A 27,540-nucleotide genomic window follows, 5' to 3' on the forward strand; every position below is an offset into this window, starting at 1 on the left:
GGTGCAAAATTGTTCTCTTTGTCAGCAAGGACACTGAGCCAGGGGCTCTCAGGCAGTGAGTTTTTGGAAGTCAAAGTTAAGAAGGGGGTTGGAAGGGGTTTAACTATACCTGTCTCTTTGGCGAGGCACTGAATCCCCCTTCTCTTGACATCAGGCCTCCCATATACCTGGGAACGTGATCATAACTCTGCTTAAAAGGCAGATGTTTTCTCAAAAGCACTTGCAATAGTAATCCTGATTTGTTGTAAAACCGATAACACAAAGTCTTTTAATTGTGACAATTATAATAAATTATATCACTAATATATTTGGTAGGTTTATGGCCATCTAAGTTGTCTTTTAGCTAGAATCAACTCTTGAATATTCATATAGTGAAGAATTGAATATTGAAGAATAACCTATGGGAGAATTGTTACTGCTTATGTGATGCTGAGGATCAGACAATCCTATGGTTGTCCCTGATGTCCCATAAAGATAGAATGCTTTTGAGGTGTTCATCTGAGGCTCTACAGCATGTCAAGTTTACACACGACAGCGGTCTCAGGAGGATGATCCCACACAGCCGAGTCACAGAGACAGTGGAGCAAATGCAGATACAAGTAGTTGTGCTAACAAGGAGCCTGGTTTCCTCATTGCTGCTCTCGGCAATAACTAACTTGGCGGGCTTGCTCTCATGTTTTCCTAGGGAAGGCATGAGCCATCCAAACTGCTGCAGGGCAAGAGACCTCCGTTCTTTATTTGCTGTTGAATCACCATTGTGTTCTGCTAAAAGTTGTGGCAGGTTTCTGGTCCAGCTATAGTTTGATGAAGCTGGCATTGCTTTTCCCCTATGAGACGCCTACGCTTGCCAATATATACATAGGATCTGCAGATACTTGGCACAGTGAGTCTCTTGGAGCACAGAGGTGGAGAAGCACCTGGCTCCAGATTGTCCCTGTAAAGGTTAGTTCCAGGTTGCTCAGTCCTGTTAAGACTGAAGGATGTGAAAGGTAGGAATTACATGTGTCTGGGGAACGTCTGCTTATATCCAACTGTGGACAGTTTGGGGGTTTTTGGATCTGGGCTTCAAACAGTCAACCAAGGTTGGATGGAAAGGAGTCTGAGGTCTGTGCTGAACACCATAAATTGCCACAATTTACCATGTAGTGGAGTAAAAGAGGTAGAAAGGGAATTAAGCAAGCCAGCTAAGACTCACAGTTTTCTGGGTGCCTGTTATTTCATGCTACACTCTGCTGCTCATCACTACCAGGAGTTGCAAGTCACCAACAGAACTGTATGAACTGTTAAGGAGATGGAAATGATAAGCGAATGCAGGTGAACGATGCGTCAAAGTGTCAATTCAGTTCACAAGGGCTTATTCACCTACTGTCATCACTTTTTATTATTATGGTACTGCAGGACTCTCACTGCAATGGTGAAGCCCTTTATGAAACTGTTCTGAGCAAACGTAAACTTGAAAAACCTCAAAGTTTCCTGAAGGCATCACTTAAGGCTTTTAAGAATATTTTGCTAACAGCTGTACCCCCAGCTTCTGGAAAACAGTGATTCAGCTGAATCAACAGAAGTCTACCTTTCACTCCAGCCCATATCCTGGGCCTAAAATAATGAAAAAACGCCTTAGAAGAAATAAAATTTTTGTGCAAGTCCTCAAAAATCTGTTCAGTAGATGGAGTTATTTCACCTGGATTTTAAAAAGTGTGATGGCAACTTGCCTCCCTCTTCACAAGACACTCAGACTCAACCCTTAATATAGGTGGCAGGCATGTCAAAAGTTTTTACAGTGACTTTGCTCAAGAGGCAAAAGCTGAAGATTATTAATAACTGTTTTTCCACTTGGAGGTCAAACAAAATAATTTCCTGCAGAAAGGAAGCCTAGACCACCGCTGCGGAGCAGCTGCACAATTTGCTGTGAGTCGGGAAACTGAGCAACTTTCTCTAATGTTCCGTGTTGCAGCTGCCTCACTAGTCACGTTTGCTACCACGGAACATGGATGTGGGACATCTGGGGTCAAGGACCACAGGGCAGAGGTTACTGAAGCATCCTGCCCATGCAGCTAAAAGTGACCTTTACTTGACAAAGCAGAAGTAACATGGGATCTAAAAGAATGGTATTCAAATAGCCAGTCCATCCAGACATTGCATTTGGATTGATCCTAATCAGCCATAATTTCCTAGTTTAATGGCCAATTAAAAGGCCATTTGGAAGTAAGAGAAGCAGAACAAATCAGCATGGAAAGAGCCTGGATGGTCTTTAGAAAGTAATTCAAGTTTACTTAGGTTTTACACATCTGACTAGTGAGAAAATGAGGAGGTAATGATGTCTTACTCCAAAAGTAATTCAGATTCATTAAATAACTTGTTTCGTTATGAAAGAAAATCTGAAGCATCACTGAAAAGTGGAATTAAATACCTGCATTAAAACAAGGGATTAAACATCACAGCAAATATTAAATGGAATGTAAAATCCCCCATTATCTGGCTATTGCATGTGTTATGTACCTTGACTTGACATGAGAAGCAGAATTAAACTCAGTATGGCTTTTATGTATATTTACTGGGATCAGATATATAATGGTCAAAAGGATTCTGACTGTCTTTAAACCCCAAACGTTATTATGTTAAATGGATCTTCAATTTTTTTTTTTTCACTTTCCTGGAAACAAAGTTCCTTAAATATTATGGGACAAAAGTGAGAGCCACATTGTCTCTGGATCTTTCACGGCTGGAGGCACCAGGGAGATCCTTGCACTACAAGAGGCAGGGACACCTCAGCTCTCAAAGCAAACAGAGCAGGCCACAGTGCTGAGGATGAAAAAGTGAAGTCACGGTGCTGCTTGCATGGGGATTGGTCTCCAGTTCATATACTCTTGAAGATGGGTCTATTGATAGGCACTCATTCTGCAAAGGGAATTGCAAAGATAGGCCCCCCCAGTTAATTCTGAATTTAATCCAGTTCAGATTTCCAGAGCAGGGCAAGAGGCCTCCTTGTGGCTCTATGTGGGGCACCAAGGTTTCGTTCAATACTGAAGGTTCCCTGAGACCCGTATATTACTCTTTATCAGAGATCTCTAGCAGATAAAGCCTGCAAGAAAACAGCTCTGATCTCTGTTGTAGCCTCACTCTGCAGAAGAGCTGCTATTGCTGGGTAATAGACGTTCCATCTTCCAGTCTCTGGGCTAATAGGTCACATATTGCCATCTGTGTGATTCGGATTCAGTTAGGCAGATGTGTCATTGATTGCATAATGTGGTAGAAGGAACTAGCCAATCCTAATGCAATAAAGAGCGACAGAACTAACTGTAAACAGACCTTATAGAAACCCTTCCAATTTTTGGCTCCAGTGGCCATATCAGTATCCCAGTCTCAAAAGACAGTAGTCCTCAAACTTACTTTTTCCTCAAACACACAGAGACAGCAATGAGAACCCTTTGCAGCACCCTGGCAAATAGCAGTGACACAAAACCTCCTGGATGAACTGTTCACCCCTCACACCAACTCCCTGCCTGGCGTTTCCTTCAGAGCTGCATTTTAACTTGATTTCCTGAGAACGGTAGTGACGGACATAGCAACTACAGCTTTTGCTGGTCATTTATAACCCTTGCTGCCCAAGTTCCTTCTGCACCATCATTAGGGGATGGTAAGATTTTCCAGTTATGATGTCTAGTCACCACTGAAACAGATCTTACTATTTGGTTAATGAGTAGTTTGTATTTCAGGCTGACTTTGCCTTATGGCACTGATTGTTAATATTAATATCAATAATAATAAGTTAATGTTCAGAACAATATTTTCAAAACTTTGTAAAGAAAAGGAGCTAAGCCCAATTCTGCCTTCCACTGGAAAAAAATTTATTTACTTCAGTGGGAACAGTCAGGCATTTGGCAACCATTCTTGCTAGTAAATTATTAGAGTATCAATTAATATTTAAAGTTAAGGCCTCATAAGAACGAAGGCTCCGTTTTGCCTCACATTTTATGTGCATGCTCAAATAAGCACCGGTGTCATGCTTTCCCTTGTGCTTCCTAGCACAGTGATGCACAACAAGCGGCTCCCAGCCTGCACGTCTGTTCCGAGCGTTTTGCTCCTGTTACAGATGTGAACACGCAGGACTCCAGCTTTTCCGAATTTAGATCAATGAGCCACACGGCAAAGAGCATGGAGCTGGCAGGTCCTCTACATTCATGTGAATGAAATGAAAGGGAGCTCAGTTCTTGGCTCCAGTTTTCTGTCACTCCATTGTCATTCAACAAAACGGACCAAAGAGAAAAGCTATCAATCCATAAACTCGTGAAGCCTCAGTCTCCAGCTGTCATCAGCTTTGAGCTCCCTCCACTGATCTTATCTGTTGCAGAGTGATTGAAAGTAATTTGTTTTGGTTGAAAGTAATTTGTTTTGGAGAGTAATTAGATTATCTCTTGGGGGGCTTCCTACCTGGTGACCCAGTGTTTCTCCTTGGCTTGCTGCTCATTAACATCAATTACCATAGAGACACTCTTCAAAGGAAGGATTGCACTGCCCAGGGTAGGGAACCTATTAAGAAATATGCTTCTCATTCCTGCTAGGAGATAATAAACCTTCTGATGTCAAACAATTATTTGTGGGTCAGACACAGATGATCCCACTGGGGCTTAAGCCTTTCATTTGCCATCCAGTGTGAAATGCTTAGTAATTAGGAAACGAGCTAGATCTTTCTGTAACGCTGTATATTGACATGAATATAACAACAGGCTCAAGCAAACTGCTACATAACATTTGTGAGCATTTACTGACACTGGACATGTATTCCATGCTTGCAGAGGTACTGAGCAGGCAAACAAAATGGATGTATGAAGAGGAAAGTGCAGAGAGGCTCAAAAGTTCATGCTTAGGTTCTTGTCCCCAGAATCAACTCTTTTTAATTGAGACAGTTAATACGGTTATGCATATGACACAGCATTGATAAGCATCACAATAACACCAGTATCTATTTTTGTCTTAATCATGTGAGCTCTAAATGAGTCATTACCCGACTGTGACATTTACTGGTAATGATTACATCATTACTACTATGCCATCCTACAGCACAATCACAAAATAAACAAGAACCATAATCATCTTTTGAACCCCGTCTCTTGTTCGGACACAACAAATCTGAACAATGAATTGCCCTGGTTATGCATTAATTTACAAATATTCAGTCTAAAATCTTCCCATGTTACGCTGATCTTTGTGGCTGCTCAGGCTGTAGAAAAAAAGTTACAGGGGGAGTAGGAATGGTTTTTAAAGGTAAGGTTCACTTGATGGGGCTTCCCTGGTTGTGTAGAGGTCCTAGCATCACTGAAAGCTCCAGCTCTGGGGCGTGCAGGATGAGCTGGGCTTGACTATGGGGAAGCTGGGTGAGAAACATGGTGAAAATGTCCCCGTTCTGCAGCTGCACGTGGCTACCTGGTCCGGAGGGAGAGGAACATAAGTTGGGGCAGCCCAAGAGATTCCTGATGGAAGGGAATCACCACCAGCGCCTGCAGTCATCAACCCCCACCCTGTCAGGTGATGCTGGCTGTCACCTTCCAAACGTGTGCTACAAGTCCTTTAAATCTCTTTGCTGAAGAGCTTCTAAAAGCTGACAACTGAAGTGAGTAACTGCCTCTTTTTCCACCCCCACCCCCCCTCATTTGTCTTGTTTGAGTAATTAGGTCACTATATCTGAAAGTGATTGTTTTATGCGTGCCAAGAGTGAATAATGAAGACCTTTGATGAATCCAGCAAGCAGCATATAAATGTGGGGAAGGAATGCAGAGGCAAATGAATGACCTTTCTGAAACAGAATTTCTCCCTGTGCCTCCATTTTTGTCCACATTAAAGTAAGTTAATGCGTTTACTTTTTCCTGCTGTGTATATTATAGCTGATTCTTCAACGCTTCCTTTTCCTAATAAAATGCACATTGTCCAAAGTGTTGCCAATGTTCTTTAAACAGGCTACTGTGGGCTTGTTTATGAGCCAGCCAGTGGCGGCTTGTATAGAGCTAAACATTTCCTCTTCCCATAGTTTTCAAGGAGTGCTTAGAACTTAAATATTTTATCAGACGGCATTTATATAGCTTTGATATTCATGCTGCGCTATGGATGGCCTTTAGCCACCTCCCCAGGCTCTAGAAATTAAGTTAAATGAAAGTAAAAAAAAAACCAAACTACTTTTATTACTCATAATGGTGTTAAAAAATAAAAGACAAGGCCTGAACAAGCAATGGAAAATAAATAACCTTTTGTTTCTCAGGGCTGATCCTCACAGCAAAGGGCAGATCAACTGCTTCCACGCAGCTGCTCGTGTGAGTGGGTGCAGGATATGGCCCTACAGCTCAGTGAAACCGGATTGACTCCGTGGCAACACGTTATCAACCAAACCGAGTAAAGCAAGTGGAAATATCACAACAAGCCTGGCAGTGATTTTGCTTTGTGGGCCTTCCCTCCAAGGCCGGGCTGGGAGCAGAGCTGCTCGTGCCTGGGAGCATCCTCATCGATGCGCGCTGACGGCAGCGCCAGGATGCTCAGTGGAGGGAGGCTGCCCTGACCCAGGCAATGGGGCCGGTGACCTTGTAATCCTGTCTCACGTCTGCTGGCTGCCAGTGGGAAACCAAATTCAGTCCCTCAGCAGGATGGCTGGTTGTGGGGATGAGGATGGCACAGGACGACTACGGTACCTTGAGGAGAGAAGACGATGTGGCCGCCTTGGTCTGCAGGGCTTCATGGGAGAGGAGAGGAGCACGTGACTGATAGCATTTTATCTGAGCTGTGGACTGTGCAGGTGTGCTTTCTGCTTTCAGGTGTACATATCTGTATACATCACCTTCCATTAACTGGCTGTGGTGATGTAGAAGCAAATGAGCTCAAATCACTAGATTATTTTTTTTTTGTGAGGTGTGCAGCATGTCAGTGGGAAAAGGGTCTGTTGATGGCAGCATTTTAGCTTAAGTCAGAATAAGTGGCTTGAAGGAAAACTTATCTTCCTTTCTGAGCTTCAGTTTGCTTTTTGGAGTAAGTGGTATCAGAACATGTAGGCTGAATTCTCTTTGGATTAAACTAAACCTCAGCATGTGATCGGTGAAGTCCCCTGGCACACCGTTAACTGCTTGTGGCTGTTCGGTCTATAGGACCAGCCCAGCCCTTGCCTGAAACAACCCCCTGGAACTGTGCATAGTGTGGGTGCTAGGTCCTCAGCACCTCAGGACAAGCATTGGGCAATTCATGATATTCATGCCATCTTTTATTCGCTTGAAAAATCCTTTTTTCCCTGTGTATGACAGATAGCAGGTCCAGTAATTCCAAATCTTGACATGGCATCTGATATACATCTCAGACATATATCTAGATATAGCTGAGATATATAGATACCTCCACTATAGATTTCATCTATATGTTCAGCAGAAAACATGGTACTGTTTTGTTATGCACTTTAGCTGCTTTGGCTCTGTCGTTCATACGCTGATTCACTGCCCTGCCAGCTTAGGCTAATGAAGTGAAGGCTGTAAACCAAACTGGGGTGAGTTCTTGCACCTGAGCTTTTATACCAGCCTGCCCGCTTTTGGTGGGGGCTGATCTCTGTTTACAAAGTGATTTCCAGCTCTTTGTTCTCAGGTTTCTGAAGGTCTAAGGAATTATGGAAGGGATTATCATCGACTTCTTATTTACTTGTGGGAAAGCTACCAAGGTAGCTATGCAAAGCAGGCTGCTAGATAAAAAAACTAAATGTGGATCAAAAGGGATGAAGTCTGTGGAAAAAACCCTGAACTTCCTCTTGAGAAAATTGCCATTTTCCCAGCCAGAAAATTGCACATTGCACAAAGTCACGACAGAGAAATGAGGCAGGTTGCATATTTCAGAAATATTGTGGGCAGATGCTCCTGTTTACAGCTGGCTTACAGTTTTGAGATTTTTTTCTGGAACTATAGAAGATGAAATCAGAGTTTAAAGAATAAACCTCCTATCTGGAATGCAATACAGCAGGTAGGAGCTAATTCTGAAATGAATTTCTCATCCATGGAATCACAGACAAGATACTTCCTTAATGGTTTTGTTAAACCTCAAGTGGGTTTTGTTAAGACTCATGTGGGTTTTAAATGTCCTGGCTGCAGAAACCCCCTGTCCCTTCTTGATTCTCTGCTACAGTAATGTAAGGAAGGAAAAGATGGATAAAGTGACAAAGAGGTACCCATTCACGGTTATTTATCCACCGAATTGCTGACACAAATGTAATCACCAAATCTTTTTCTGTGAACACTGCAGAAGAAAATTATTTTCATTTGGATGGTTGATCAGGAACACTGTAGAAGCACAACTCTGAGTCATTTCTAAATGCACAGGTTACTGACCCAAGGTGCAGAAATGCCAGGGAAGGAATTAGGGAGCCACTTGCCCAGAAGGGTGGGAAATACCATGGATGTGAACATCCTCAACACAGAAAGTTCCATATTTTTTTGCTTTGAAATGGGTACTGGTCACAATCCTAAATTCACATTAGAAAGTGTCCACTGGCTGCTGTTTGTACAAGCAATCAAATGTTAATTAATTCATAAAAGTAATCAACTCTTTGTGGGCAATTTATAGAGCCCCATTTGTCACTGTCATGGCACATTCAACCATCCTGGGCTAAGAGGTGACTTCTTAAGCTCTAAAAAGCAGAGTAACCAAATTACAAAATACCAAAGGCACTTGTGAGGGGTTTATCAGCTCATGTTTCCCCTTATCCTCAGATTTGAGTGCTGGCCTTCTTCCAACATTTCCAGTTTACGACCACAGATTTTGCCCACTCTACCCCTTGATGGCTTGGCTGGGTCTGCCTTTTCCCACTTGATGCTGCTGTATAATCCTATTCAATGCCCCCAGGAACAGCAGGGCTGTGAGGGGTCCGAGGGACATGAGCAACTCCCAGTAAAAGGAAATGAAATGGCAGCACCCTCTTTACTTGGCTGACGCAACGATCCTGTACTAGCAGGTTCATTAAAGGGATGTTGCAAGATAGTGATTACAGGGAAAGTTCAGCTGGTTTCCCTTTGAAATACATAAAGGTGGTGTTCAGGTAATGGGTTTGAATGTCAGCCCTTTTGATGTCTGCGGGCTTTACACTTGCACATCTGGAAGCCTGCACACCTAGCTATAAACAGACATTGCAGCTATGTTTCACAGCTGGCTTTACAAAAGATCAGCAGGACGCACATCACTTACAAATGCCACTCTTTTCTTTTCCTTTAGCTTGCTTGAAATTGTATGTTGTTAACTTGTTACTTGCTTTGGTGATTGTTTTATTCATTTTCTTTTTACTCACCTTCAAAGAATAAGCAATCTGGCCCCACAGACTTTGTCGTGTTGCCATAGGGATAGTCGGGGCCAGGGACCGGCATTTGTTCTTGGAAGCCGATTCAAGACCTGCTGAGGAGAGCGTGAAGGCTTTGCTATGGTGCTGAGTGCCCCCAGCCCACCATGAAAGAGATGAGGGCACCCTGCCAATCAAAGAAGACGTGGTGGGGTCAGTTCGGACACAAGGCTTCTTAATTTCAGTCCCTCTAGCCTAGTATTTAATTACATTTTACGTCTAGATTCAACAGCAGTCTGTATAAGGAGCAACAAAATGTCATCATTTAAAACCTGCTTTATGGAAGCAATGTAGATAGAAAACTTCTTAGTGTCGCAGCTCAAAAGCAGCATGCGTGTCCTTACCCAGAAATGGGAGTAACTGTCATTAATTTTTGAAAGACTTGGCAAAAAAATGCTATTGCATTTGAGATACCGTTTGATTCAGAGAACTGGCTGTGTCTTCCCAGGTAAGTGCTGTTCGGGTCACACTGTCTGGTGCCAGCTGCCCACCTCACGAATAAGCACGTTTGGGGCTTTAAGATTGCTATGTTAAACATAAGATAGACCAAGGATTATCCAAATTCACATGTTCCCTGCTTTCCAATTGAGTCTCATGTGGAGCTATTTGAGTTAGGGATTGGATTAATCCAGAACCATGGCATTTAACGTCCTTCAAATATTCTGTTACAAGCGTGTGTCTGGACAGATTTGCAAGGACATAAGCGTGGCTGGGATGAGTCAGATCCAAGATGAATTTAGTCCAGGCTCCTACCAATTTGGTACTGGCTGGCTACAGATATCTATGGAGCAAAGAGATAAAAAGGACCATATAGGGTCACTCTTCCACCTCCAGCAATGTTTGTTGGAGGGACTTTATAGAATAGAAGGTTGTCTGCTGGGTCATGGGGCTCAACACCTTGTAATGGAAGTAAGGTTGTTTGACGGCCACTGATTACAGCTGGTATTTTCAGGGTACAGGAGTTCCAAGACGCCCCCTCACCCCAGGGCAGCCTGGGCAGGGGCTTGTCAAAAACTCCAGCGCTGAGCTGGAACTTGCTTCTGTAAAAGCTTTGTGGTAGCCTGCCCACTCTTCCGTCTTTATCCTTGTGGCTGCTAATAATTTTTCATTATGGTTTCAAACAAGGTGCCTAGTGCTAATTACTTACTAATTTCTAGATTTGTTGGTCTTCCCGTGAGCCCCTTGGAGAGTGGGCATCCCGTCTGTGATCCTTCCTTCCTCTAACGCTGCAGCTGGCGCAAGCAGTAAGTTTTACATCCCGGTCAGCAGTTCAATGAGTCCATCACTTAAACTCTGATACCCTTTGGACAATAGCACAGGAAAATATCCTGTGGTTAATTACTGTGTCGTATTTACCCCAGGACAGAAATAGGAAGAAAATACAGTGGATGGACACTTACACAACTAGAACATTATTTTTATAGAGCTTTTAGACCCAACTAGCAAAACGTGTAGCAGCAGTTCATCAGCTGATCTCTCTGTGGTATTTGGTTTGGTCTAAAACCTACATCTAAATAATGGTTTTACTACACCAGTGCTCAGCCATTCCTTTTTTTTTTTTTTTTTTTTTAATAAACATAGAAATGAAGGAATCTCCCATTTCACTCTCTAAATTCTAAAAAACAGAGAACAAGAACGTGCCCTATCTTAGACAAGACAGGTTTTCAAGCAGCCAGTTCCATCCAAGCCCATGAGTCCTCCCTCCCCTTCTCCTCCCCAGGACCACATTCCTGCAAAACTTCAGTTGAAGTCGCTTTGTTATTTCCAGCGTGCTCTGCCAGTTTGCAGCCCATGCCATGACACAGCATTCCTCGCGCTTTGTTTGGGCTGCTGCGATTTTGGAGCTGACATTTAGCAAAACTGCATGAATGCCTCACTAAGACAAGACTCCTTGTTGAACACAGTTAGCTGAAGCAGCAAGTTCCAGGCACAGGCATGAGTGGGGTGTGCAGCCATGGATCCCAAAGGGAGTTCCCCCTTTCCTTGGGGTGTGGGGCTTGTCCAGCCATGGAGCTCACTTTGGGCATAGTTTGCATCTTGAGACAGACAGACAGAGCACAACCTTGGAGAGCAGGGACTGTCATCTACCTCAGCACTTCAGGGGGCAGGCGGTGGGGGGAAGGCTTTTCCAAACACTATAAAGACACTCATCATGTACCCATGAGAGGCTGAGCGCAGACGGTTTGGACCAAAACGGGTGTCTGGGGGGACACGCTGGGTGTCTTTCCTTTCTAGCATCCGATGTAGGGCTTGTCTTCACTGAATCCAACAGAAGCTTCGCTACCCACTTCAGCAGACCTGAGTCAGGGCTGCAATATAAAGTATACTGCAGCTTATAGTATAGAAGTGTAAGTGTATGTGTGTCACTTAGTGCTGATACATCTCTAAATTAGCAGCAAATGCTCTTTCTAAGCCATCACAGTAAAAGTTGTTCACAGCAAACCATCCACTCTGCCAAAGGGGGCAGCTTTTGCTAATAGAGGCTCATAGGTGTTGGCTGGGTAGGTGAACTAAATGGTAAATGTTTGCTTTCTACTTGGCAAATGTCTGTCATAGCCCTGCTAAGTAGCCAGAAACAAATTATGTGTGAAACTCAGCATCCGTCTCCCTCTCTCTCTTTCTCTCCTATGATTGGTATTTGTTTATGCAGCCCAAGCCTTTAATTTAATTAACGGGAATATGCTTATTTTACAAATTATAACCTTGTAATCTCCTTAGCAGGAAAAAAAGGAGTATTTTTCCTATGAGCTAGTCTTTGTTGCACATCGTTTTATTACCACCATTGTTGTGGCGCTTTATTTCTTAAAAACTATATTAGACTTTCGGATCTTTTCCATTAACTTACAAGTGGATTTTGTCTACAAAAAATAGATGGGAAAGCTGCAAAAACATCCTGAAGCTGTGTGTCATTAAACAGACCTCTAGAGTACCTCAATTTTTTAAGTGCTTGCGTCAAATACAAAATGAATTAGCACTGACCGGTCTTAAACTTTTCCTTAGCAGGGTAACTGAGCAGATTCTCCCCCAGTGTCACTGTTTTGAACCCAGCTGTGCACTGAACGCTTTGGGAACATTTTGTAGATCCCCATGAAATGGGGGTAAAAAAATGAATAAATATTGGTAGCTAGCTGAGATATTTTTAAGTATATGTATCCACAGACACCTTCACAGAGGTGGTTGTATTTTTCTGCAATCCTTCAGCACAGTGCATAAAAAGCATGTGCTGGTTCTGCCTTAAACATGGATTTATGACTGTCAGTTCATGCACTCTTCCCTTTTATCAGGAATATATGCTTTGGTGCACTCTCACTACCAACATAAAGAAATATTTTTATTGATGGTCACGTGTAAAGGCAATTCTGTGAACACAGCAGCTCATACAGGTGAGTGCCCGGCTGTGTCCCTGGAAATCAGTAGGCACCTGGAAAGCTAGCAGGGCTTTCCACAGAATCCAGAGGGCAGCTCGTGTTTGATGCTGCTATGAATAGAACTAGAACAAATTGGCAAGCAGATGCATATTTGCTTCCACTTTTTTCTTAATTAACTTTTGGAGAGTGTAAACAATGAACAAATGCAAATTTATGCTGCATCATCTTCCAAAAATCTAATGGAAAGAAGCTTCAGATTTATGTCACCAGAAGTGAATATGGTCATTTTCAGGCTGCAATTATGGTATCTACATGGACATGGACAACTTCTTACTAACTGCATATATATTCCTTCTTTCTGCATCTGTTCACCTTTCTGTAAAAGCCACAACAAGGTGATTACAGCAGTATTACGGATTCCAGATATTATTCCAGATACACAGATTCCAGAAGTATTAATCTCTGTGTCGGTGTGGGTCATTCAATGACTGCACTGGTAGCCTTATTTATTTTCTCTGCTCGTTATGCAGAAGAGCAAGAACATTTGTTTAATCACTGAGGTTTAAACTAATAATATAGAATATGCTTCCAAGCATGTGTGTTCCCTCATTCTGCAAGGTCATGAATTCACACTCACCTCCCTTGCAAGCAAGAAGTACCAGAAGATCCGTTTTCCACCAGTTAAAACCTGAAATGATATTTGTTATTTTTTTAGCTTTTATTCACAAAATATTTTAACTAATCTACTTTTCTGTTCTTTATTTCGTTGGGTACCTGTGACTACCAGTAAGCTGAGGCTTAAAGGGTCCAAATAAGACCTAATGAGATGTGATAATTATGTGACTAAGGCCACCCCAGTATGCACAGGAGGGTTTTGTTTAGAAACACAGTAGTTACAGTCAGATTTCTAATGTGAACATTGGCTTTGTGATATTTATTGGATAATAAAAAGTGTAAAAGCCCCAGACTGAAATGGAATGTCTCAATTTTTAACCTTGGGAAGTGTTTTGATAGACTTTCAACATGTTAACCATTGTGCTTGTATTTACTCTTTTATTCCATATTCCAGACTAAGATGTATTCCAAAAATTATAACATTTACTGAACAAGCTCTAGCCTAGCACAGCCTGGGGAACAGTCATATGAAGTACCTCATTCCATGAAGTCACATTTTTTGCTATTTACTAATCATTAATCCAAAATATTAACTCTGGGACTCATTTGCCAAGGCAAGAAATAAAATGGTAATTTATGGCTGGAATACCTATTCTATGATTTAAATTTTGGATATATGTGTGTGTATATATACCTATTCAAATGAGCAAATTAAATAACAAGAACTAATTTAAAAAACTGACTGTCTTGGATGTGGCCAGTGCTATTGGAATAAAGATTTGTGGAAGACACTAAACTTCTGAACTTTGAGGTCAAAGACTTTCAGTTTATTTTACTATGTAATTTCTTAGGTTTCCATTTACAGATCTGACTTCAGCAATGTTTCTGCATTCAAATTTTTTAAAATACAGTCACTACTTATCACAAAGCTACTCATAGAGATGCCCATCTATATAGATAACTTTCTGCCTGATGCTTTGATTATTCCATCAAGGCATATCTTCTTTGCACGGCATAGGACTATCATAGTGATATTTATAACTTACATAGTTCTATAAATACATAAGTGCTTTTCCTTGACCATCCTAAGCATGCTAAAAAACCCTGTGCTGAAATGCCCATGCTGCAATTGCCAAAACAGATATGATCCAGTGAATCATATCTGATAAGGTATCAGGGAGCACAAAGGACCTGGGGTTTATGCTTTTCTGGCTGGTAAACAGACACTTGATGGTCTAATTCTGCTTCCATCAGGGTCTGTGGCTAACGCACCTTGCTCTTCAGGCAGGCGTGGGTTGAACGCCCCGCTGCCGTGGCTGGGTCACTGCTCACCAAAAGCTGGTTTGATTCCCTCTGCAACCCTCAGATGCTGGGGAGAGAAACTGCAAAGGTCTGAGGGAAAGGAGGTATGTGGGTCAAAATAAAATACAGGCAGGTGAGAAGTTCTGGGCTAACCTGAAAAGGAACTTGAACTTTACACACAAGGTGAAGACTGAGGGCAGATACCGACCAGAGCAGCAAGGAAGAGTCTTAAACAAAAATAGACTCAGACTAAATATAAGGAAGATTTTTTTTTTCAATGAGGGTGAAGGAACACTAGAGCAGGTTGCCCAGAGAGGTGGTAGATGCCCCATCCCTGGAAACATTCAAGGTCAGGGTGGATGGGGCTCTGAGCAACCTGATCTAGTTGAAGATGGCCCTGCTCGTTGCAGGGGGGTTGGACTAGATGGCCCTTCCAACCCAAACCATTCTGTGATCCTATGAGTCTATGAAAATAAACCCCCCCTGACAAAAGCTTAGCAGACAGTCCATGCCTATAGACATCTGCAGGAAGGAATCAGAGTCACAGGGTCGGGTATAGGTACGAGTCGCTCCCATGCTGCCAGAGTTTGTATCACTGCTGTTCTGATCTGCACTATCCACAGCAGCAGGACCTGGCACGTGCTTGGTTAAAGCTTGAGTGTCTTTGGCCTTAACGTGATTCATAAGGTCTCCAGAATAAAACATAACAAAAGACCTCAGGGGAAAGAGAAAGAGTAGAAAAGGTGGGAGAGAAAGGGAGGGCAATTGGAGGCAATGCAATGCAGAAACGTAAGAAGAGATGGGTAGAAAATCAGAGCAGAAGTATACGGGGGAAAAGAGAAATGGCATGATGAGAGGAAAAGGTGTCAGCATGGGATGATGTGGCAGAAGGGAGGGTGCTGAGCTGGATGGAGCGGGTGTTTCTGGACAGCAGCGTCTCACTGTGTGTGAGGGGAAAGCCAGGCATGGGCAGGGCTGCTGGGGAAAGGCAGTGCCAGTCACGCGGCCCTGGCTGGGGAAGGTCAAAAACAAGGGAAAAAGCAACCGAGGTAATTGTCCTTAGGGGCTGTGGAAAAGCTGTACTAAATTGCAGCCAAAGTTATGGCTGTTGGCAGGTTGGACCTGCCCAGCCGTGCGGGCACGGCCGCTCCCGGAGCACACACTGCGGGGGAGCCGAGGTCATCGCACCCCAGTAACCTCCTGGCTGCAACGCTCGTGCCCAGGGACATCAGCCTGCTTATCTCAAACCTCGTGTAAAGGCGAGGCACCAAGGAAAAGACACTTTGGCTCCAGAGTGAGACCATAAGGATGAGATAGCAACCTAACTGCCTGGGTTAATGTGTAACTCCTCACGGACAAGCTCCTGCTTGCAGTAGCATCAGGGTTTCTCGGAGCAGGATTCAGCATGGAAGGTGAGCGCCGGGGAGCTGTACCATGCCCTTTACCCACCAGGTAATACAGAGCCACTCGGCTGGTTGCCATTAGCTGGGAGGGGGAACAGAGGGGTGCCAAGACCTAGCAGAGCAGTGGCCCTTACCCCAGATGGTGCCCAGTGGAGGAGCAGAGGGTCTCCCGGGTCCCTCCTGGCTGGGGGCTGCCCTGCTGCAGGGCTGGGAGAGGGCTTGCAGAGGCTGTGATGGTGTTGGGTTTCAGTGTTGATGGTGGGCATGGGGAGGCACTGGAGCAACCTTGGCTGGGTGATGAAGGAGCCCCATGGAGGCCATCCATCCCCCTGTGCTGCTCAGGCATGAGCTGCTGCCAGCCAGCCTGGGGCAATCCCCACCCTGGGCAGGGATCAGAGCGGGAACCCACTTATCACCTGGCCAGGCAAAAGAGCCTATAAAAGGGGTTTATCCAACAAAAGCTCCAAAAGGTCCCTTATGGGTGAGCTCTCAAGCCATCAGTCGGAGGCACACGGCTGGACATTTCTTCTAAACTTCTTTAACAAGCTCCCTAGAAGGCTGGGGTCTTTCCCACCTCTAATGGATGCTCGTCCTGCAGGTGGTACTGCCTTTCTTCTCACAAACACCCTTAACCTCAATGACATTAAGCAGCTGTATTGGCCCCAACCAGCATTACAAACACTTTTCTTGAAGGCACTGGAAGCAAGCAGATGTAGCTGCGGAGATAATGAAAAAGTATGTAAATAGTAGCTCCCCAGAAACCACAGAGTTTTACCAAGTGGCTTTGACACTTGCCAAACACCTTTAAGCTGATAAAGATCTGATTTGTACTTCAGAGGTAACCTGATTAGCAACCAATTTGAATCTGGAATATGTTAATTGGTACAAACATCACTAAATCACTTTCTTTAACCTATATGAAGTAGTGTGAATGAACGATAGTGAAGGTCAACACCTCCTGGGGAGTCATAGAGAATGAGTACTTCTGTATCTATCCACAATAAAATAGTATGATTAGTAATAAAATGTAATTGCATGTAGACACACAGAATGACACTAGGAGTTACCCAAGGTCAATCCAGCACTCGAATTTGAGAAAAAACTTAATTAAACCTGCCCAAACACTAAAAACTGGTCATGCACCACCTTTTTTTGTGAGGAGTCCTGCCCCATTCAGCGCCCAGTACAGATGGTGTTCACTAACCAAGCATCCATTCCTAGCTTTAACCTGGTCAGCCTCAAGCTGCACATCTTGCTGCTCCCACGCTCTTGCAAACTCAGTACCTGCATGTCTCACAAATTTTAATATATTAATAGATTTATTCTGAACAGTGTTTGAGGACAGCTTGGAAACAGGGAGCTAAAGCACAGAGATATTGGTGTCAAAAAGGTGCAGTAATATAAACTGCCCAGGCTGAAACCTTCCTGGCATGGTATTTCCTAGTGCTTGTCATTACCCATCATTTAGATCCACAATGCAGCTGCAGCTGAGTTGTTTCAGGTGCTCACCATCTTTGCCACATGTCATGGTGTCACGCCGGGCATTCAGAAAGGAAGGGCTGGACCACTTGTTGCACCACGCTGCCAGCATCACAGGTTACCTGGTGACAGAGGTGACGCTGACATCTGATTCTCCATCTGCTGCACTGAACTGTTCTTTCCTCAAAGCCCTTGCATTTGCTATTTAATTTCTGCCTCTGTAACAAAGCATTTAGGGAACCTAATAACAACTGTTTTCATGTTATTTACTTGCTTTACTCCCAGCACACGACCGTTCAGGTTGCAGGTCCATCAGCAGCAGGAGAGCTTGCAAAGAGATGGTTCTCAAAATTCTGTTTGTCTTTAGCACAGACAAAGCATATGTTCTAATATCATGCTCAAAAGGCACCGCTTGAGAAATATCTTTGAGAAATGTCAGATCTTTTTTCCTTTTTGACATGCTTGCAAAAAGGAAAAAAACAATCATACTCAGCTTTCAGGAACATTTGTTTGAATTTTATATATTATTAGACTATAAATTGTCTTGAAAATTAAAAAACTATCAACTTTTTCTATAGACAGTGCTAACTAGCTTCTTTTTAATGTACAATGAAACTTACAATATAAGAAATTGTCACTGGTTTATGTTAAGTAATTGTCTGCCTTAAGTGACTGGCCACAGACATGTCTTGCCATGATATTGAGTTGATTTTTAAAAGAAATTAATTTTTAGGACAAACACTTCAGGGTAATATTTCTTGTTTGATGTCTGTAAATCACGGCCAGTGCACAGGAAAATGAAGTCGTGCTATGCCTCCCTTTTGCATGTTTGATTCCCTGAAAGCAGCTAGACATTATGATTTTGCACTACTCCATCCATGCTTAGATATTTGGTAGAAGAACTGGGGTGGTTTTATTTTGGTTTGGTTTTTTTAGCTTCAGACTGGATTTTCTACATTAAAAATCTATTCTCATCTGTGCTTGGCAAGCAACAATACTTTGTGTCATATAAAGGGAGCTGCAGTGTTTCGGGGAATTCCTTTTAACTTTCTGGCTGAAGGGCTTGCTAGCCTTTATCAAAAGACTCCTCATCCCTTAACAGACTCTCTTTAATTGGCCACTTGCGTGGTCAGTTAACATACTGCGGTGGAAACCAAGTGGCAAAGTGTGAACAACCAAATCTGGCACTATAAACTCAGTGACTGCTCTGAAACCTGTGGCTATTTATATACAAGGCAGTGTTTTGTCATGCTGATTTTTATGAGCACAGATTAGATACAGACAACTTGGTAGATGTCACAGATGAGTCAGAAAATGTTAAGCATGGACCATGCAACTCTGCAAATGAGTGATCAGGCTTGGAGCCTTATCTCTGTCCTTCCCCGGCAAGCAGGGGCACGGCACAGGGCCAGGCTGGCACTGCTCCTCTGCTGGTTATCCCACAGGAAAGGCTGGACCATCACTGGATGGAGGAAAACATGCCTGGCTTACAGGAGCTGTCAATCCATCCTCAGGAATGGGGTCTGGTTGTCCTGCACAACGGAATGTTTGGCAGAGGATGGCAGGAGCCTTGGGCATGGCTGGAGCACAGCAATGCTCCCAGTCATCTCAGAAATGTCGCACCATGCGATGTATCAGAGCCTTTTTGCGGGGGGTTAAATTTATTTTCACCTTTAATACATTTCTTTACCTCCAAAGGCAATGTGAGGAAAGCTGGCTTAGCAATGAAGCAAAAAATGGGTGATGCCAGAGGAGGACCGTTTCTCTGGAGTTCTCTGTGACATCTCAAGCTGCTCCATCTGTGTTGGCAACAGGCCCTTACAGTTCTGTGTGGGCAGGACCACACGTGCAGCACCGGTTCTTTAGGTGCTATGAACCTGCAAAGCTACTACTCAGAAATCTCACCTGCCTAAGAGCCAAGCCTTAGGATTTATCTCCAATCTTAAAATTGCAATTGGATGTCTCCCCCATGCTGAAACAAATTTTTATCCCTGGACATAATCTTTTGTCATAATTTTGGAATATCTGGCAGTAATAATTTACTTTTGTTCTTTTTTTACAAGCATTGTAAACAAAAAAGTTAATTATGAAAAATTATTATATATGTCTGCATGCCTATTTATTCTGGCTCTATTCATAGCAGCATTAAACATGCTGCAGCTATACTTGTCCAGTTAAAAAAAAAAAACACCTGTGCTACATATTTATAGACTCTATACAACTTTAGAGGGAAATTGTTCTTACTCAGAGTGAGGGCACTGGACATTCCCAGCTCAACTATCACCTTTGCCTCTCTAAGAACAGGAAAAAGAGCATCACTCAGTGGAAAATGAAGTAGAGAAGTCTGTGTCTTGGGGTCTGGGTTTCTGTTTTGTATGGCACTTACTCAGCTGTCAAGGCGTGTAAGATCAAACTTGAAAACTGTCATTCCCGTTATGTGTCCTTCCCTAATCCTAGGAAGGGGGTAAAACTGAAAGTACAGGGATTTGACATAGCATGTGCATGTATGTACAAGTGCGCATGCGTGAGTATTTATAAATAAAAGTTGTGAGAAAAAATCTTGCCATAAGGTGTGCTACAAAGCACTTCATATTACTATACACTGCTTGCACGAGTATAATCACTTACTGTAAAAGGAGACAGTATCTCAAATCAAACAGGCAATCCTACAGTCTCTTGCCTTGGTGGAGTCCTGCTTCACAGAGAGAGCTCACAGCACTCATTAAAGCCAAGCAAAAGGCAATCAGGTTTCATTCCTAACAATGACATCCAGCAACATAAACTCCAAAGCTGGTTTGTGCCTCTGCTCATTAATATTGGAGCTAATATTAAAAAGCCACCGTTGCTAATAACCACGCAAATAATACGTTACTAGCACGTGGCAGATGCAGGCGTGCGTATCTGTTACCAAGCTCATGAAGCTGGGCTTTCCTGGATAATTTCGACTTTGGCAGAGGGAACTTTAGCTGAGTAAGAAATCCAGGCTGTCATTCATGAAGTAGCTGGCATAGGTGCAAAGACTCCCCAGTCTTTGGGAAAGTGAAATATCATTTTTCTTTGCCTTCCGTTGCAGGATGCATTCCCTTCTGAAGAGTTAAAATCAATACCAGGGTGCCATACGTTGTAAACGTTTATCATTTATTATGTGTTTAAATGTGCACAGCACATACACCACAGTCTTGAACAGCACCTGTATAAAACTACAGACAGATTCTGGTGAATGGTGAAAGCTCATACCATGTAACATTGTTATCAAGGTTTTATCACAATATTTCAGAGTTACAACAACTACCTCTGAACATATCTTGTGTGAGGCTGTCAGTTGCGGATCTAGTGGAGTGAAAAGTGGCAAACAAGAACCATTCCCAGAGAGAAGCTTTGCAATCTGATTTTGCTATCTGAAATCTAGAACAAAATCATCGGTTGTCAGAGGTAGCGGTGATAATTACACGATGATTACTCACATATAGAAAACATAGAAAGTACAGAAATCCCCCGAATTACAGGAAAAAAAAAATTAAAAATCCTTAGGCATGACATTTCCTAGGTGTTGTCTCTTGATTTGACTTCCTTTTTCTGAATTGTTATTTTTGCTTTGACAGCAGCTGCCTTAAGATCTGGTCCTGGTCTGCTCTGGTCTTACTGAACTTTGGTGAGTAGGTTTTGTCTTCAAGGTCATGTGTAAATAGAGGATACAGGCAAGTCTGTATACTGTTACAAAGGAACAAAGGCTTTTGTGTAGGAATGTAAAGAGGAAAAAAACCTGAACTCAGATTTGCATGTAGTCAGAAATAACTGGTTTAGATTGGAAGATGATCTGTAAACATCCTCTAAGTCATCAAACATTGTGGTTAGTCCTGGTTCCCACTTAACATACTGATGCCCCAAAGACGATGTATCTTTTAAAGAAAAGAAAAAAAAAAAAGACAAATGGATCCTTTTAGTGATTCCCCCATAATCAAACCTGTCTTTTCCTTCATCACTTTAGAGACATGAGTTACACTTGCAAAATATATAAAGAAAAATATAGGGTTACTTGATGACGATATAGTACTGCAGCCTGACAGCTGTCTGCAAATATTTTCACCATGATTATCCTTACTAAAAGTAAACCACTGGGTAAAGATAGCTCAAACGTGACAAGGCTCAAATAGGATGCAACCAACTCTATCCTGAATACTTTTGGCTACATATGGAAAAAAAGAGATTTGGGATTACGATTGTTCCCCCAGGCCCTCCTCCAGAACTGTAAGACCAAGCAGAAAAGCATGTACCTTCCTTCCATGCAGATTTTGTTAGGAGACTGGCTTTGAGAGTTAGTGAGGTAGAAATTAAGCGACTTTGTCAGGGAATGAGACAGAAAAAAGCAGCATATTTCTCCTTCCAAGTACTGCACCAAAAATAATAAATAGTACAAAACAACCTCAATTCCTAGTAATCAATCTAAATTCTCTCTGTGGAGCTTGTGTTTTCTATGAACCAGCAAATGCTTTCACCTTTTAAAAACTTATGAGTATTATAGAGTTTCACAAATTTTGAAAAACTAATGTAGTCTCCAAATGTGAGAGGGAATTTGATTTGAATAAGGTATAATTGGTTCCCGGTTGTGTGTTTCACAGTGCGCTCGTTGGGGGAGGGACAGACATATTTTTTTTAGCCTAATGCCAAGCAATCACATCAAATGTAAGCTTCCATGAAGTGCCACAAAAGATCATATGCTCTGATTTATCTAAACAGAAAGAACCAACCCAAATCCTGCTGAGTTTATGTAGGTGTTTCAGCCTCTCTACCGCCCGGCAGCTCTGAGAAGACGGACTGCAGGAAAGTTCAAAGTTCAGCACTGGCAGATCTAAAAACAGATTTGTGGGGTAGCTCTTCAGCACTGTGCTTTCTGTACCGAGGTAAACCGATACTGTTCCAATTAAATAGCAACGCCGCACAAAGGAGGTCAGGCATTGTGTGTGGCTCCGTGCTGGCATCCCACCCAGGCACCTCCACCACCGCTCCTTCTTGGAGGCCAAGAGCTTCTTCGGGAGTCACGGGGGGGTTGTAAAACACACAGAGGAGAACAGAGCCACCATAACAAACAAACAAATGTGTACAACAATAGACACCTTACAACACACAAACAGTGCAAAACATTGTAATAGAGGAATTGGATTTCATGAGGTTTAGGACACGGAGTAGCAGCACACCTGTGATAACTTAGAAATGAATTAAATAAACCAGAAAGCAGAAGTCTTCTACTGTTGCACCACAAAATGAAATACCTTGGCTTGGAGGTTTGTTTTGTTTTCAGAAATTAAAAAAAAAATCGGAACTATAAATAAATTTTGTGGCAATATATACAGATTTAAATAATTAACTTAAATATCTTACACCTACTCTTGCATAAAACTCTCCAGTAAAAGTGCACCACGTTTCTTTTCCCCAAATGTGTTCTGCGTCTTCCCCTGTGCTGAGGTAGGTCTGAAGGGAGATGTCTCAGATTCTAGGAAGAAAATGTGTCACTGTCATTGTGGGAGATACTTTATTGCCTTTCTTTGTTCTTCCATTTTTGCTCAGGGCTATGTACATCCCGGGATAAATCCTGGATTCGTAAGCATTGTAGTTGTTTGGCAGGAGAATCTCTTTGAATTTGCACTCGTCATTGAAATGGGTCTGAAATGAAAAGGAAAGAATGAGAGGGAAGGAATTTTAAACATCAGGTGTGGAAATATTCTTGCTACCAGGTGTAGAAGGTGTGTGCAGGGAAATGTGCAGCTGACCCCCCTCACCCCCCTTGGTAATCTTTTGAAGTGGTTGCCCAAAGGAAGCTTCAAACAGGACTCGGGAGTCAGAGGATCGTTACGGATGCTGTGCCCAGGCCAGGCACCTGAAGGTGGGAAGGACACCCATAGCTATGTCTGTACTCTTGAGGAAGAGGGGCATGTTTTAACAGGGCTGCAGTGGGGTAAGGCCCAAGCCCAGTTCTGCCGCCCTGCTCACCTGATCACTCAGTGGTTGTCCCACCAGCGGCAAATTACCTGAGAGGCTTTAGAAAAATCTGAACGCTAGCACTTCCTCCTGTTGCTTGAGGAGAAAGAGGCGTTTTAAAGACACTCAGCATGGACAGCATTTTGTGTTGCTTTAGTTTTAAAATCTAAGGAAGGGTTTGGATAACTTATGTTAATGGCTCAGGGAAGCAGAGCTGACAAAAGGCACCCTTCCAGCAAAGAGGTTTCATTTGCAAGTCAGTACAAAGAAGGACAGGTGTCACAAGTGTGTTATCTGGCAAGTGACAATTGAACTCATCTCTTGGTATCAGGCAAAAGCCTAGGGTTTTGTAAGAAAGGTTGAACACTGCACTGGGAAGTACTTTAACCAGGACACTAAAGCAGCAGTCTTCCTAAGAAATGATGCAAAGGGAACTCTGCACTTTGGTGACTGATTCTGCCTGGCTTTTATATAAGTCAAAATCCTCTGTAACAGGACTGATGCCGCAGAAAATAATTCTGGTTGCTTCATGTCTTCATGTGAAAGTGCCCTAGCTAACTTTGACATAGTTTGGCTCTTCCACAGTCCAAGTTTCTTCAAAGCATAATTGAGAAACATATAATAGAAAAGGCATGGGTAAGGAAGGAGACCCAGGAAGATGGGTTTGAAATGATGCTGATCACAGTAACTTATATGGAACTGAACTCAAAAGCAGGACAGCTCAACACAGGCAAAGACATGCACTGCTATTGTCCACCTCAAGTATATTTTGTAAGATGCCTCTATCTTTCCTCAAGATAAAAAAAAGATCTGTATTGTCTCCGAATAGATCTGCTGCCTTATAAATGGAAGCCCAGACCCTGAGGATGCTGCAAGAGCATTAACAGAGTGATCAATAGGTATGTGACAGCCACTGATCATCACATCATAAAGGGTCATTTGTGGGGGCCTGACTGATCACAAGTTCAAGTGCCCTCTGAGAGATGGAGTGCACCTGCTTAAGGCTGTTTGTACTTAAACATAAGGAAGATAGGGACTGAGGCTAGCTTGAGGTCTTGCCACGTGAATGACTACCCTTTTGGTCTATACGGTAGGCAAGATGGGTAGCCATGGTTGGGTGATGATAGTTTTTATGGGGGAACCAAGGAAGTGTAATGCAAAAGAGTTGGTTTCACATCAAAATCTCAGTAAGCAGCACACCTGGGCATCTTCTGTTAGCAAGGAAGCAAGGGCTGCTCTGTGTTGCCTGACCCAGGAGGGGCAAAGATAGGGCTCTGGCCAGCTTTTAGCACCATGCACACCTCTCACCCCAGCTAACCATGGTCCCCTCCCCAGGCACACACTCAGTGGCTACTTACAGATCCATAGAGTTTGCCTTTGCTATTCATGGCCACGAAGAGTCCACTTCTAACACCAAATATGCTCACCACTCCTCTTTCCACGGGGGAGATTTCCAGCAGACCTACAGAGGAGACACAGGAGTCAGGGGGACAAAGGGCTGTGTCCTGAAGAAGCGTGTGATGCCAGTGCTGCCCTCACCCAGAGGGTCCCATCCCCAGCACGGTGTGGATCCCCATGCCCCAGCACCGCCGTGGGTGGCTGCAGAACCCCAGCCTCATGCTCCGTGTGCTCCCCCATGCCCCATGCTGGGACCTCTCTTCTTTTAGCCAAGTGTCTATTTTTACTTTGCCCCCAGGCATCCTCCTGTGTAGACAAGGTTAAAATAAGCCAGTGTGTGCTTGGGCAAATGAAACATTTGTCATCATGCAGCTTATATCCCCCCTCTCGGATCTTATTGTTTCAGTTGGATATCAGAGTCCCGGGGCCATGGGGTTAAGTCCCCAGCAGATGCTTTTCAAGTCTGGGGGAGAGCTTGGGCTTTCCCCGGCCCCTGCTCAAGAATGGGCGCCCACGGGACTGCGGACCATCCAGATGTGGAGGCAACCCCGACAGTTGATGCCTGCCGGCGGCATGAGCAGCGCCGCCGAGCCCCGCCGGAGCGCCCGAGGAGCTCCGCCGCCGCCGCGCTACCCCCCGGCGCCCACCGCCCTCGGGGCAGCCGGGACGGGCAGCGGCGCGGCGCCGTGGGCGGGCGGACTTTTTAGGGGAGCCGTGCACCCACCCTCCTTTGGGCACACGCCGCCTTCTGGGGGCAGGTGAGCCGCTCCGCGCCCGCGGAACCGTGGTTCCGCGGGCGCGGAGCGGCTCACCTGCCCCGCCGCGGGGGTCGCGGGCTTACTGTATCGATTCTCGCTGTGGATCCCGTCGATGCGGCCGTCGGGCAGGACCTGGATGTGGAAACCGATGCCTACGTTGCAGTAGAGGCGCCGCAGCCGCTTGATGCCCAGGAGGTAGTCGCCGTCGCGGGCGGCGTCGCGGCGCTCGGCCGGGAGGCGAGCGACGGAGCGGGCGAAGAGAGCCGCGTCCCAGCGGCGCTGGCGGGGCCCGGCGGGGAGGCGACCCGGGGGGGGGCGGCCGCGCACCGCCCCCGGCCACAGCAGCCCCAGCAGCAGCGCCGGCAGCAGCGCCGCGGGGAGAGGCATCCCGGCTCAGGGGCGCCTAGCCACGGGCCGGCGGCCGCTCGCTCCGAAAATACGCTCGCCCCCCAGCTCCCACTTTATAACGAGGTCAAAGGGGGGGAGAAAAAAAAAAAAAAAGAACCAACAGAAAACAGAACAGAAAAAAAACAAAAACAAAACCCAAAATCAAAACAACAAAAAGAAAAAACCAAACCAAAAAGCCAAGCGGGGGGTGGGGGGGAGGAGGGAGGGAGCCCCGCGCTCAGTCCTCCGAGGATCTGCAGTTTCCCTGGGCTGGCTGCATGGAGAGGAAATCCCGGGAGCAAGGGCTTCTGAACTTGATCTCAACTCCAGGAGTCTTGTCTGAAGTGCTGATCTTCTATAGCTGCTCAGCCATAGCGCTTTAGCCCTCGCCACGATATTTATATATCCATGTGCGTTGGTACCTATTACATCACCACCTACTGCTGTCTGCTGCAGCCCTCCGGTTTAGCTGAAAGTCAAATTATCACCCCTAGATGCTTAACAACTCCAGAGCGTCTTGAAGGGAAAGCGTGAGCAGCTCTGGTGCTAAACAAGAGGGACAGCACAAACTTTTAAAAAGAAAAGGTCATATTTTGCATTCATCAACAGCAGCTTCCTTCTCTCTTTCTTCTCTTTCCTCTTCTTTCTTTCTTTCTTTTCTTTCTTTCCTTCTTTCTTTTTTCTTTCCTTCCTTCCCTCTTTCCTTCTCTCTCTCCCCCTCCTTTCTTTTTTCTCTTTCTTTCTCTTTTCTTTCTCTTTTTCTCCTTTAAGTGCTTACAAATGCTAATGCAGGACACAAAAATCAAAGAATGCCCAGCACACTTTCCCCCCAACACAATGTATGACTTTATGGAAATCTGTGGAATTTCAGCTTTTGCTGTATCCAAGCGACATGGTTTACAGTTTGCTGGATGCAGAAAAATTCCCTTCATTAAAAGCCAAAACAGTTGTTGCATGGGAGGTTTAAGAAATGAAAAATGAAAGAACATGAAAAAAAAATTAACAAAGGAAAGGGCCAAGGCTTTAATAAAGAGGGAAACATTTAAAGAGGCAGCATGTGCTCAAAAGTGGTAATAAAGTTTTTGATTCTAAATATCCCTTTAAGAAATCAGAAAGCACAGTGTTGCTCTGGAGTACAAGACATGTGGAGCTCCCTCTTGGTCACTGTACTGAGAGGGGCTGTAGTGACACGAGTTTATTCCTGAGCTTTAGAGGCCGCCCATTCATTGCAAGTGTTGCTGTGCTTTTTAACGGTATGATTATTTTCTAATCTTTACTACATGTGCACTTAGATGTTGCTGTTGTGTCTTAATGGTGCAGCTGTTCATAGGTAATTATTTCATTTAGTTGAAGTTCATGAAAATGAAGCTGAGTATTTAGAAGTAGCTGAAGTTTTGACCCCCTCTGTCTAGAACAACTTTGTTTAGAACAAATCCCATATGTTTTGTCACCTCCCTTAGCGTAAGCCTCAGCCTTCAACAGGTTTTCAGAAAGAACAGGTGAGGAGA

General features: G+C 44.0%; 1 protein-coding gene and 1 long non-coding RNA gene across 2 annotated transcripts; one reads left to right on the forward strand and one right to left on the reverse strand.

Moving 5' to 3' along the window:
• The first annotated feature begins 15,993 nt into the window (after positions 1-15,993).
• LOC119155039 lies at positions 15,994-22,780 on the forward strand. Its single transcript, XR_005106592.1, has 3 exons — positions 15,994-16,083; positions 21,116-21,165; positions 22,251-22,780. It is a non-coding gene; the product is annotated as an uncharacterized LOC119155039 (long non-coding RNA).
• A 123-nt stretch (positions 22,781-22,903) lies between these two features.
• On the reverse strand, positions 22,904-26,086 carry FGF4 (fibroblast growth factor 4). Its single transcript, XM_037403189.1, has 3 exons — positions 25,729-26,086; positions 24,848-24,951; positions 22,904-23,174 (listed from the first exon to the last, which is right to left on the reverse strand). The coding sequence occupies exons 1-3, from the start codon at positions 26,030-26,032 to the stop codon at positions 22,998-23,000; spliced, it is 585 nt and encodes a 194-aa protein (XP_037259086.1). The 5' UTR covers positions 26,033-26,086; the 3' UTR covers positions 22,904-22,997.
• Positions 26,087-27,540: the final 1,454 nt, after the last annotated feature.

Source organism: Falco rusticolus, chromosome 10 (assembly GCF_015220075.1).
Source record: "Falco rusticolus isolate bFalRus1 chromosome 10, bFalRus1.pri, whole genome shotgun sequence".
NCBI lineage: Eukaryota > Metazoa > Chordata > Aves > Falconiformes > Falconidae > Falco > Falco rusticolus.

What these genes read in the sequence shown, in the direction of transcription:
- FGF4 (XM_037403189.1), bottom strand. Translation starts at nt 26,032, where the DNA reads ATGCCTCTCCCCGCGGCGCTGCTGCCGGCGCTGCTGCTGGGGCTGCTG. An exon ending in CCACAGCGAGAATCGATACA is followed by an intron (nt 24,952 to 25,728) that starts GTAAGCCCGCGA and finishes TCTCCTCTGTAG; the next exon opens with GTCTGCTGGAAATCTCCCCC. An exon ending in AAGGCAAACTCTATGGATCT is followed by an intron (nt 23,175 to 24,847) that starts GTAAGTAGCCAC and finishes TTTTCATTTCAG; the next exon opens with ACCCATTTCAATGACGAGTG.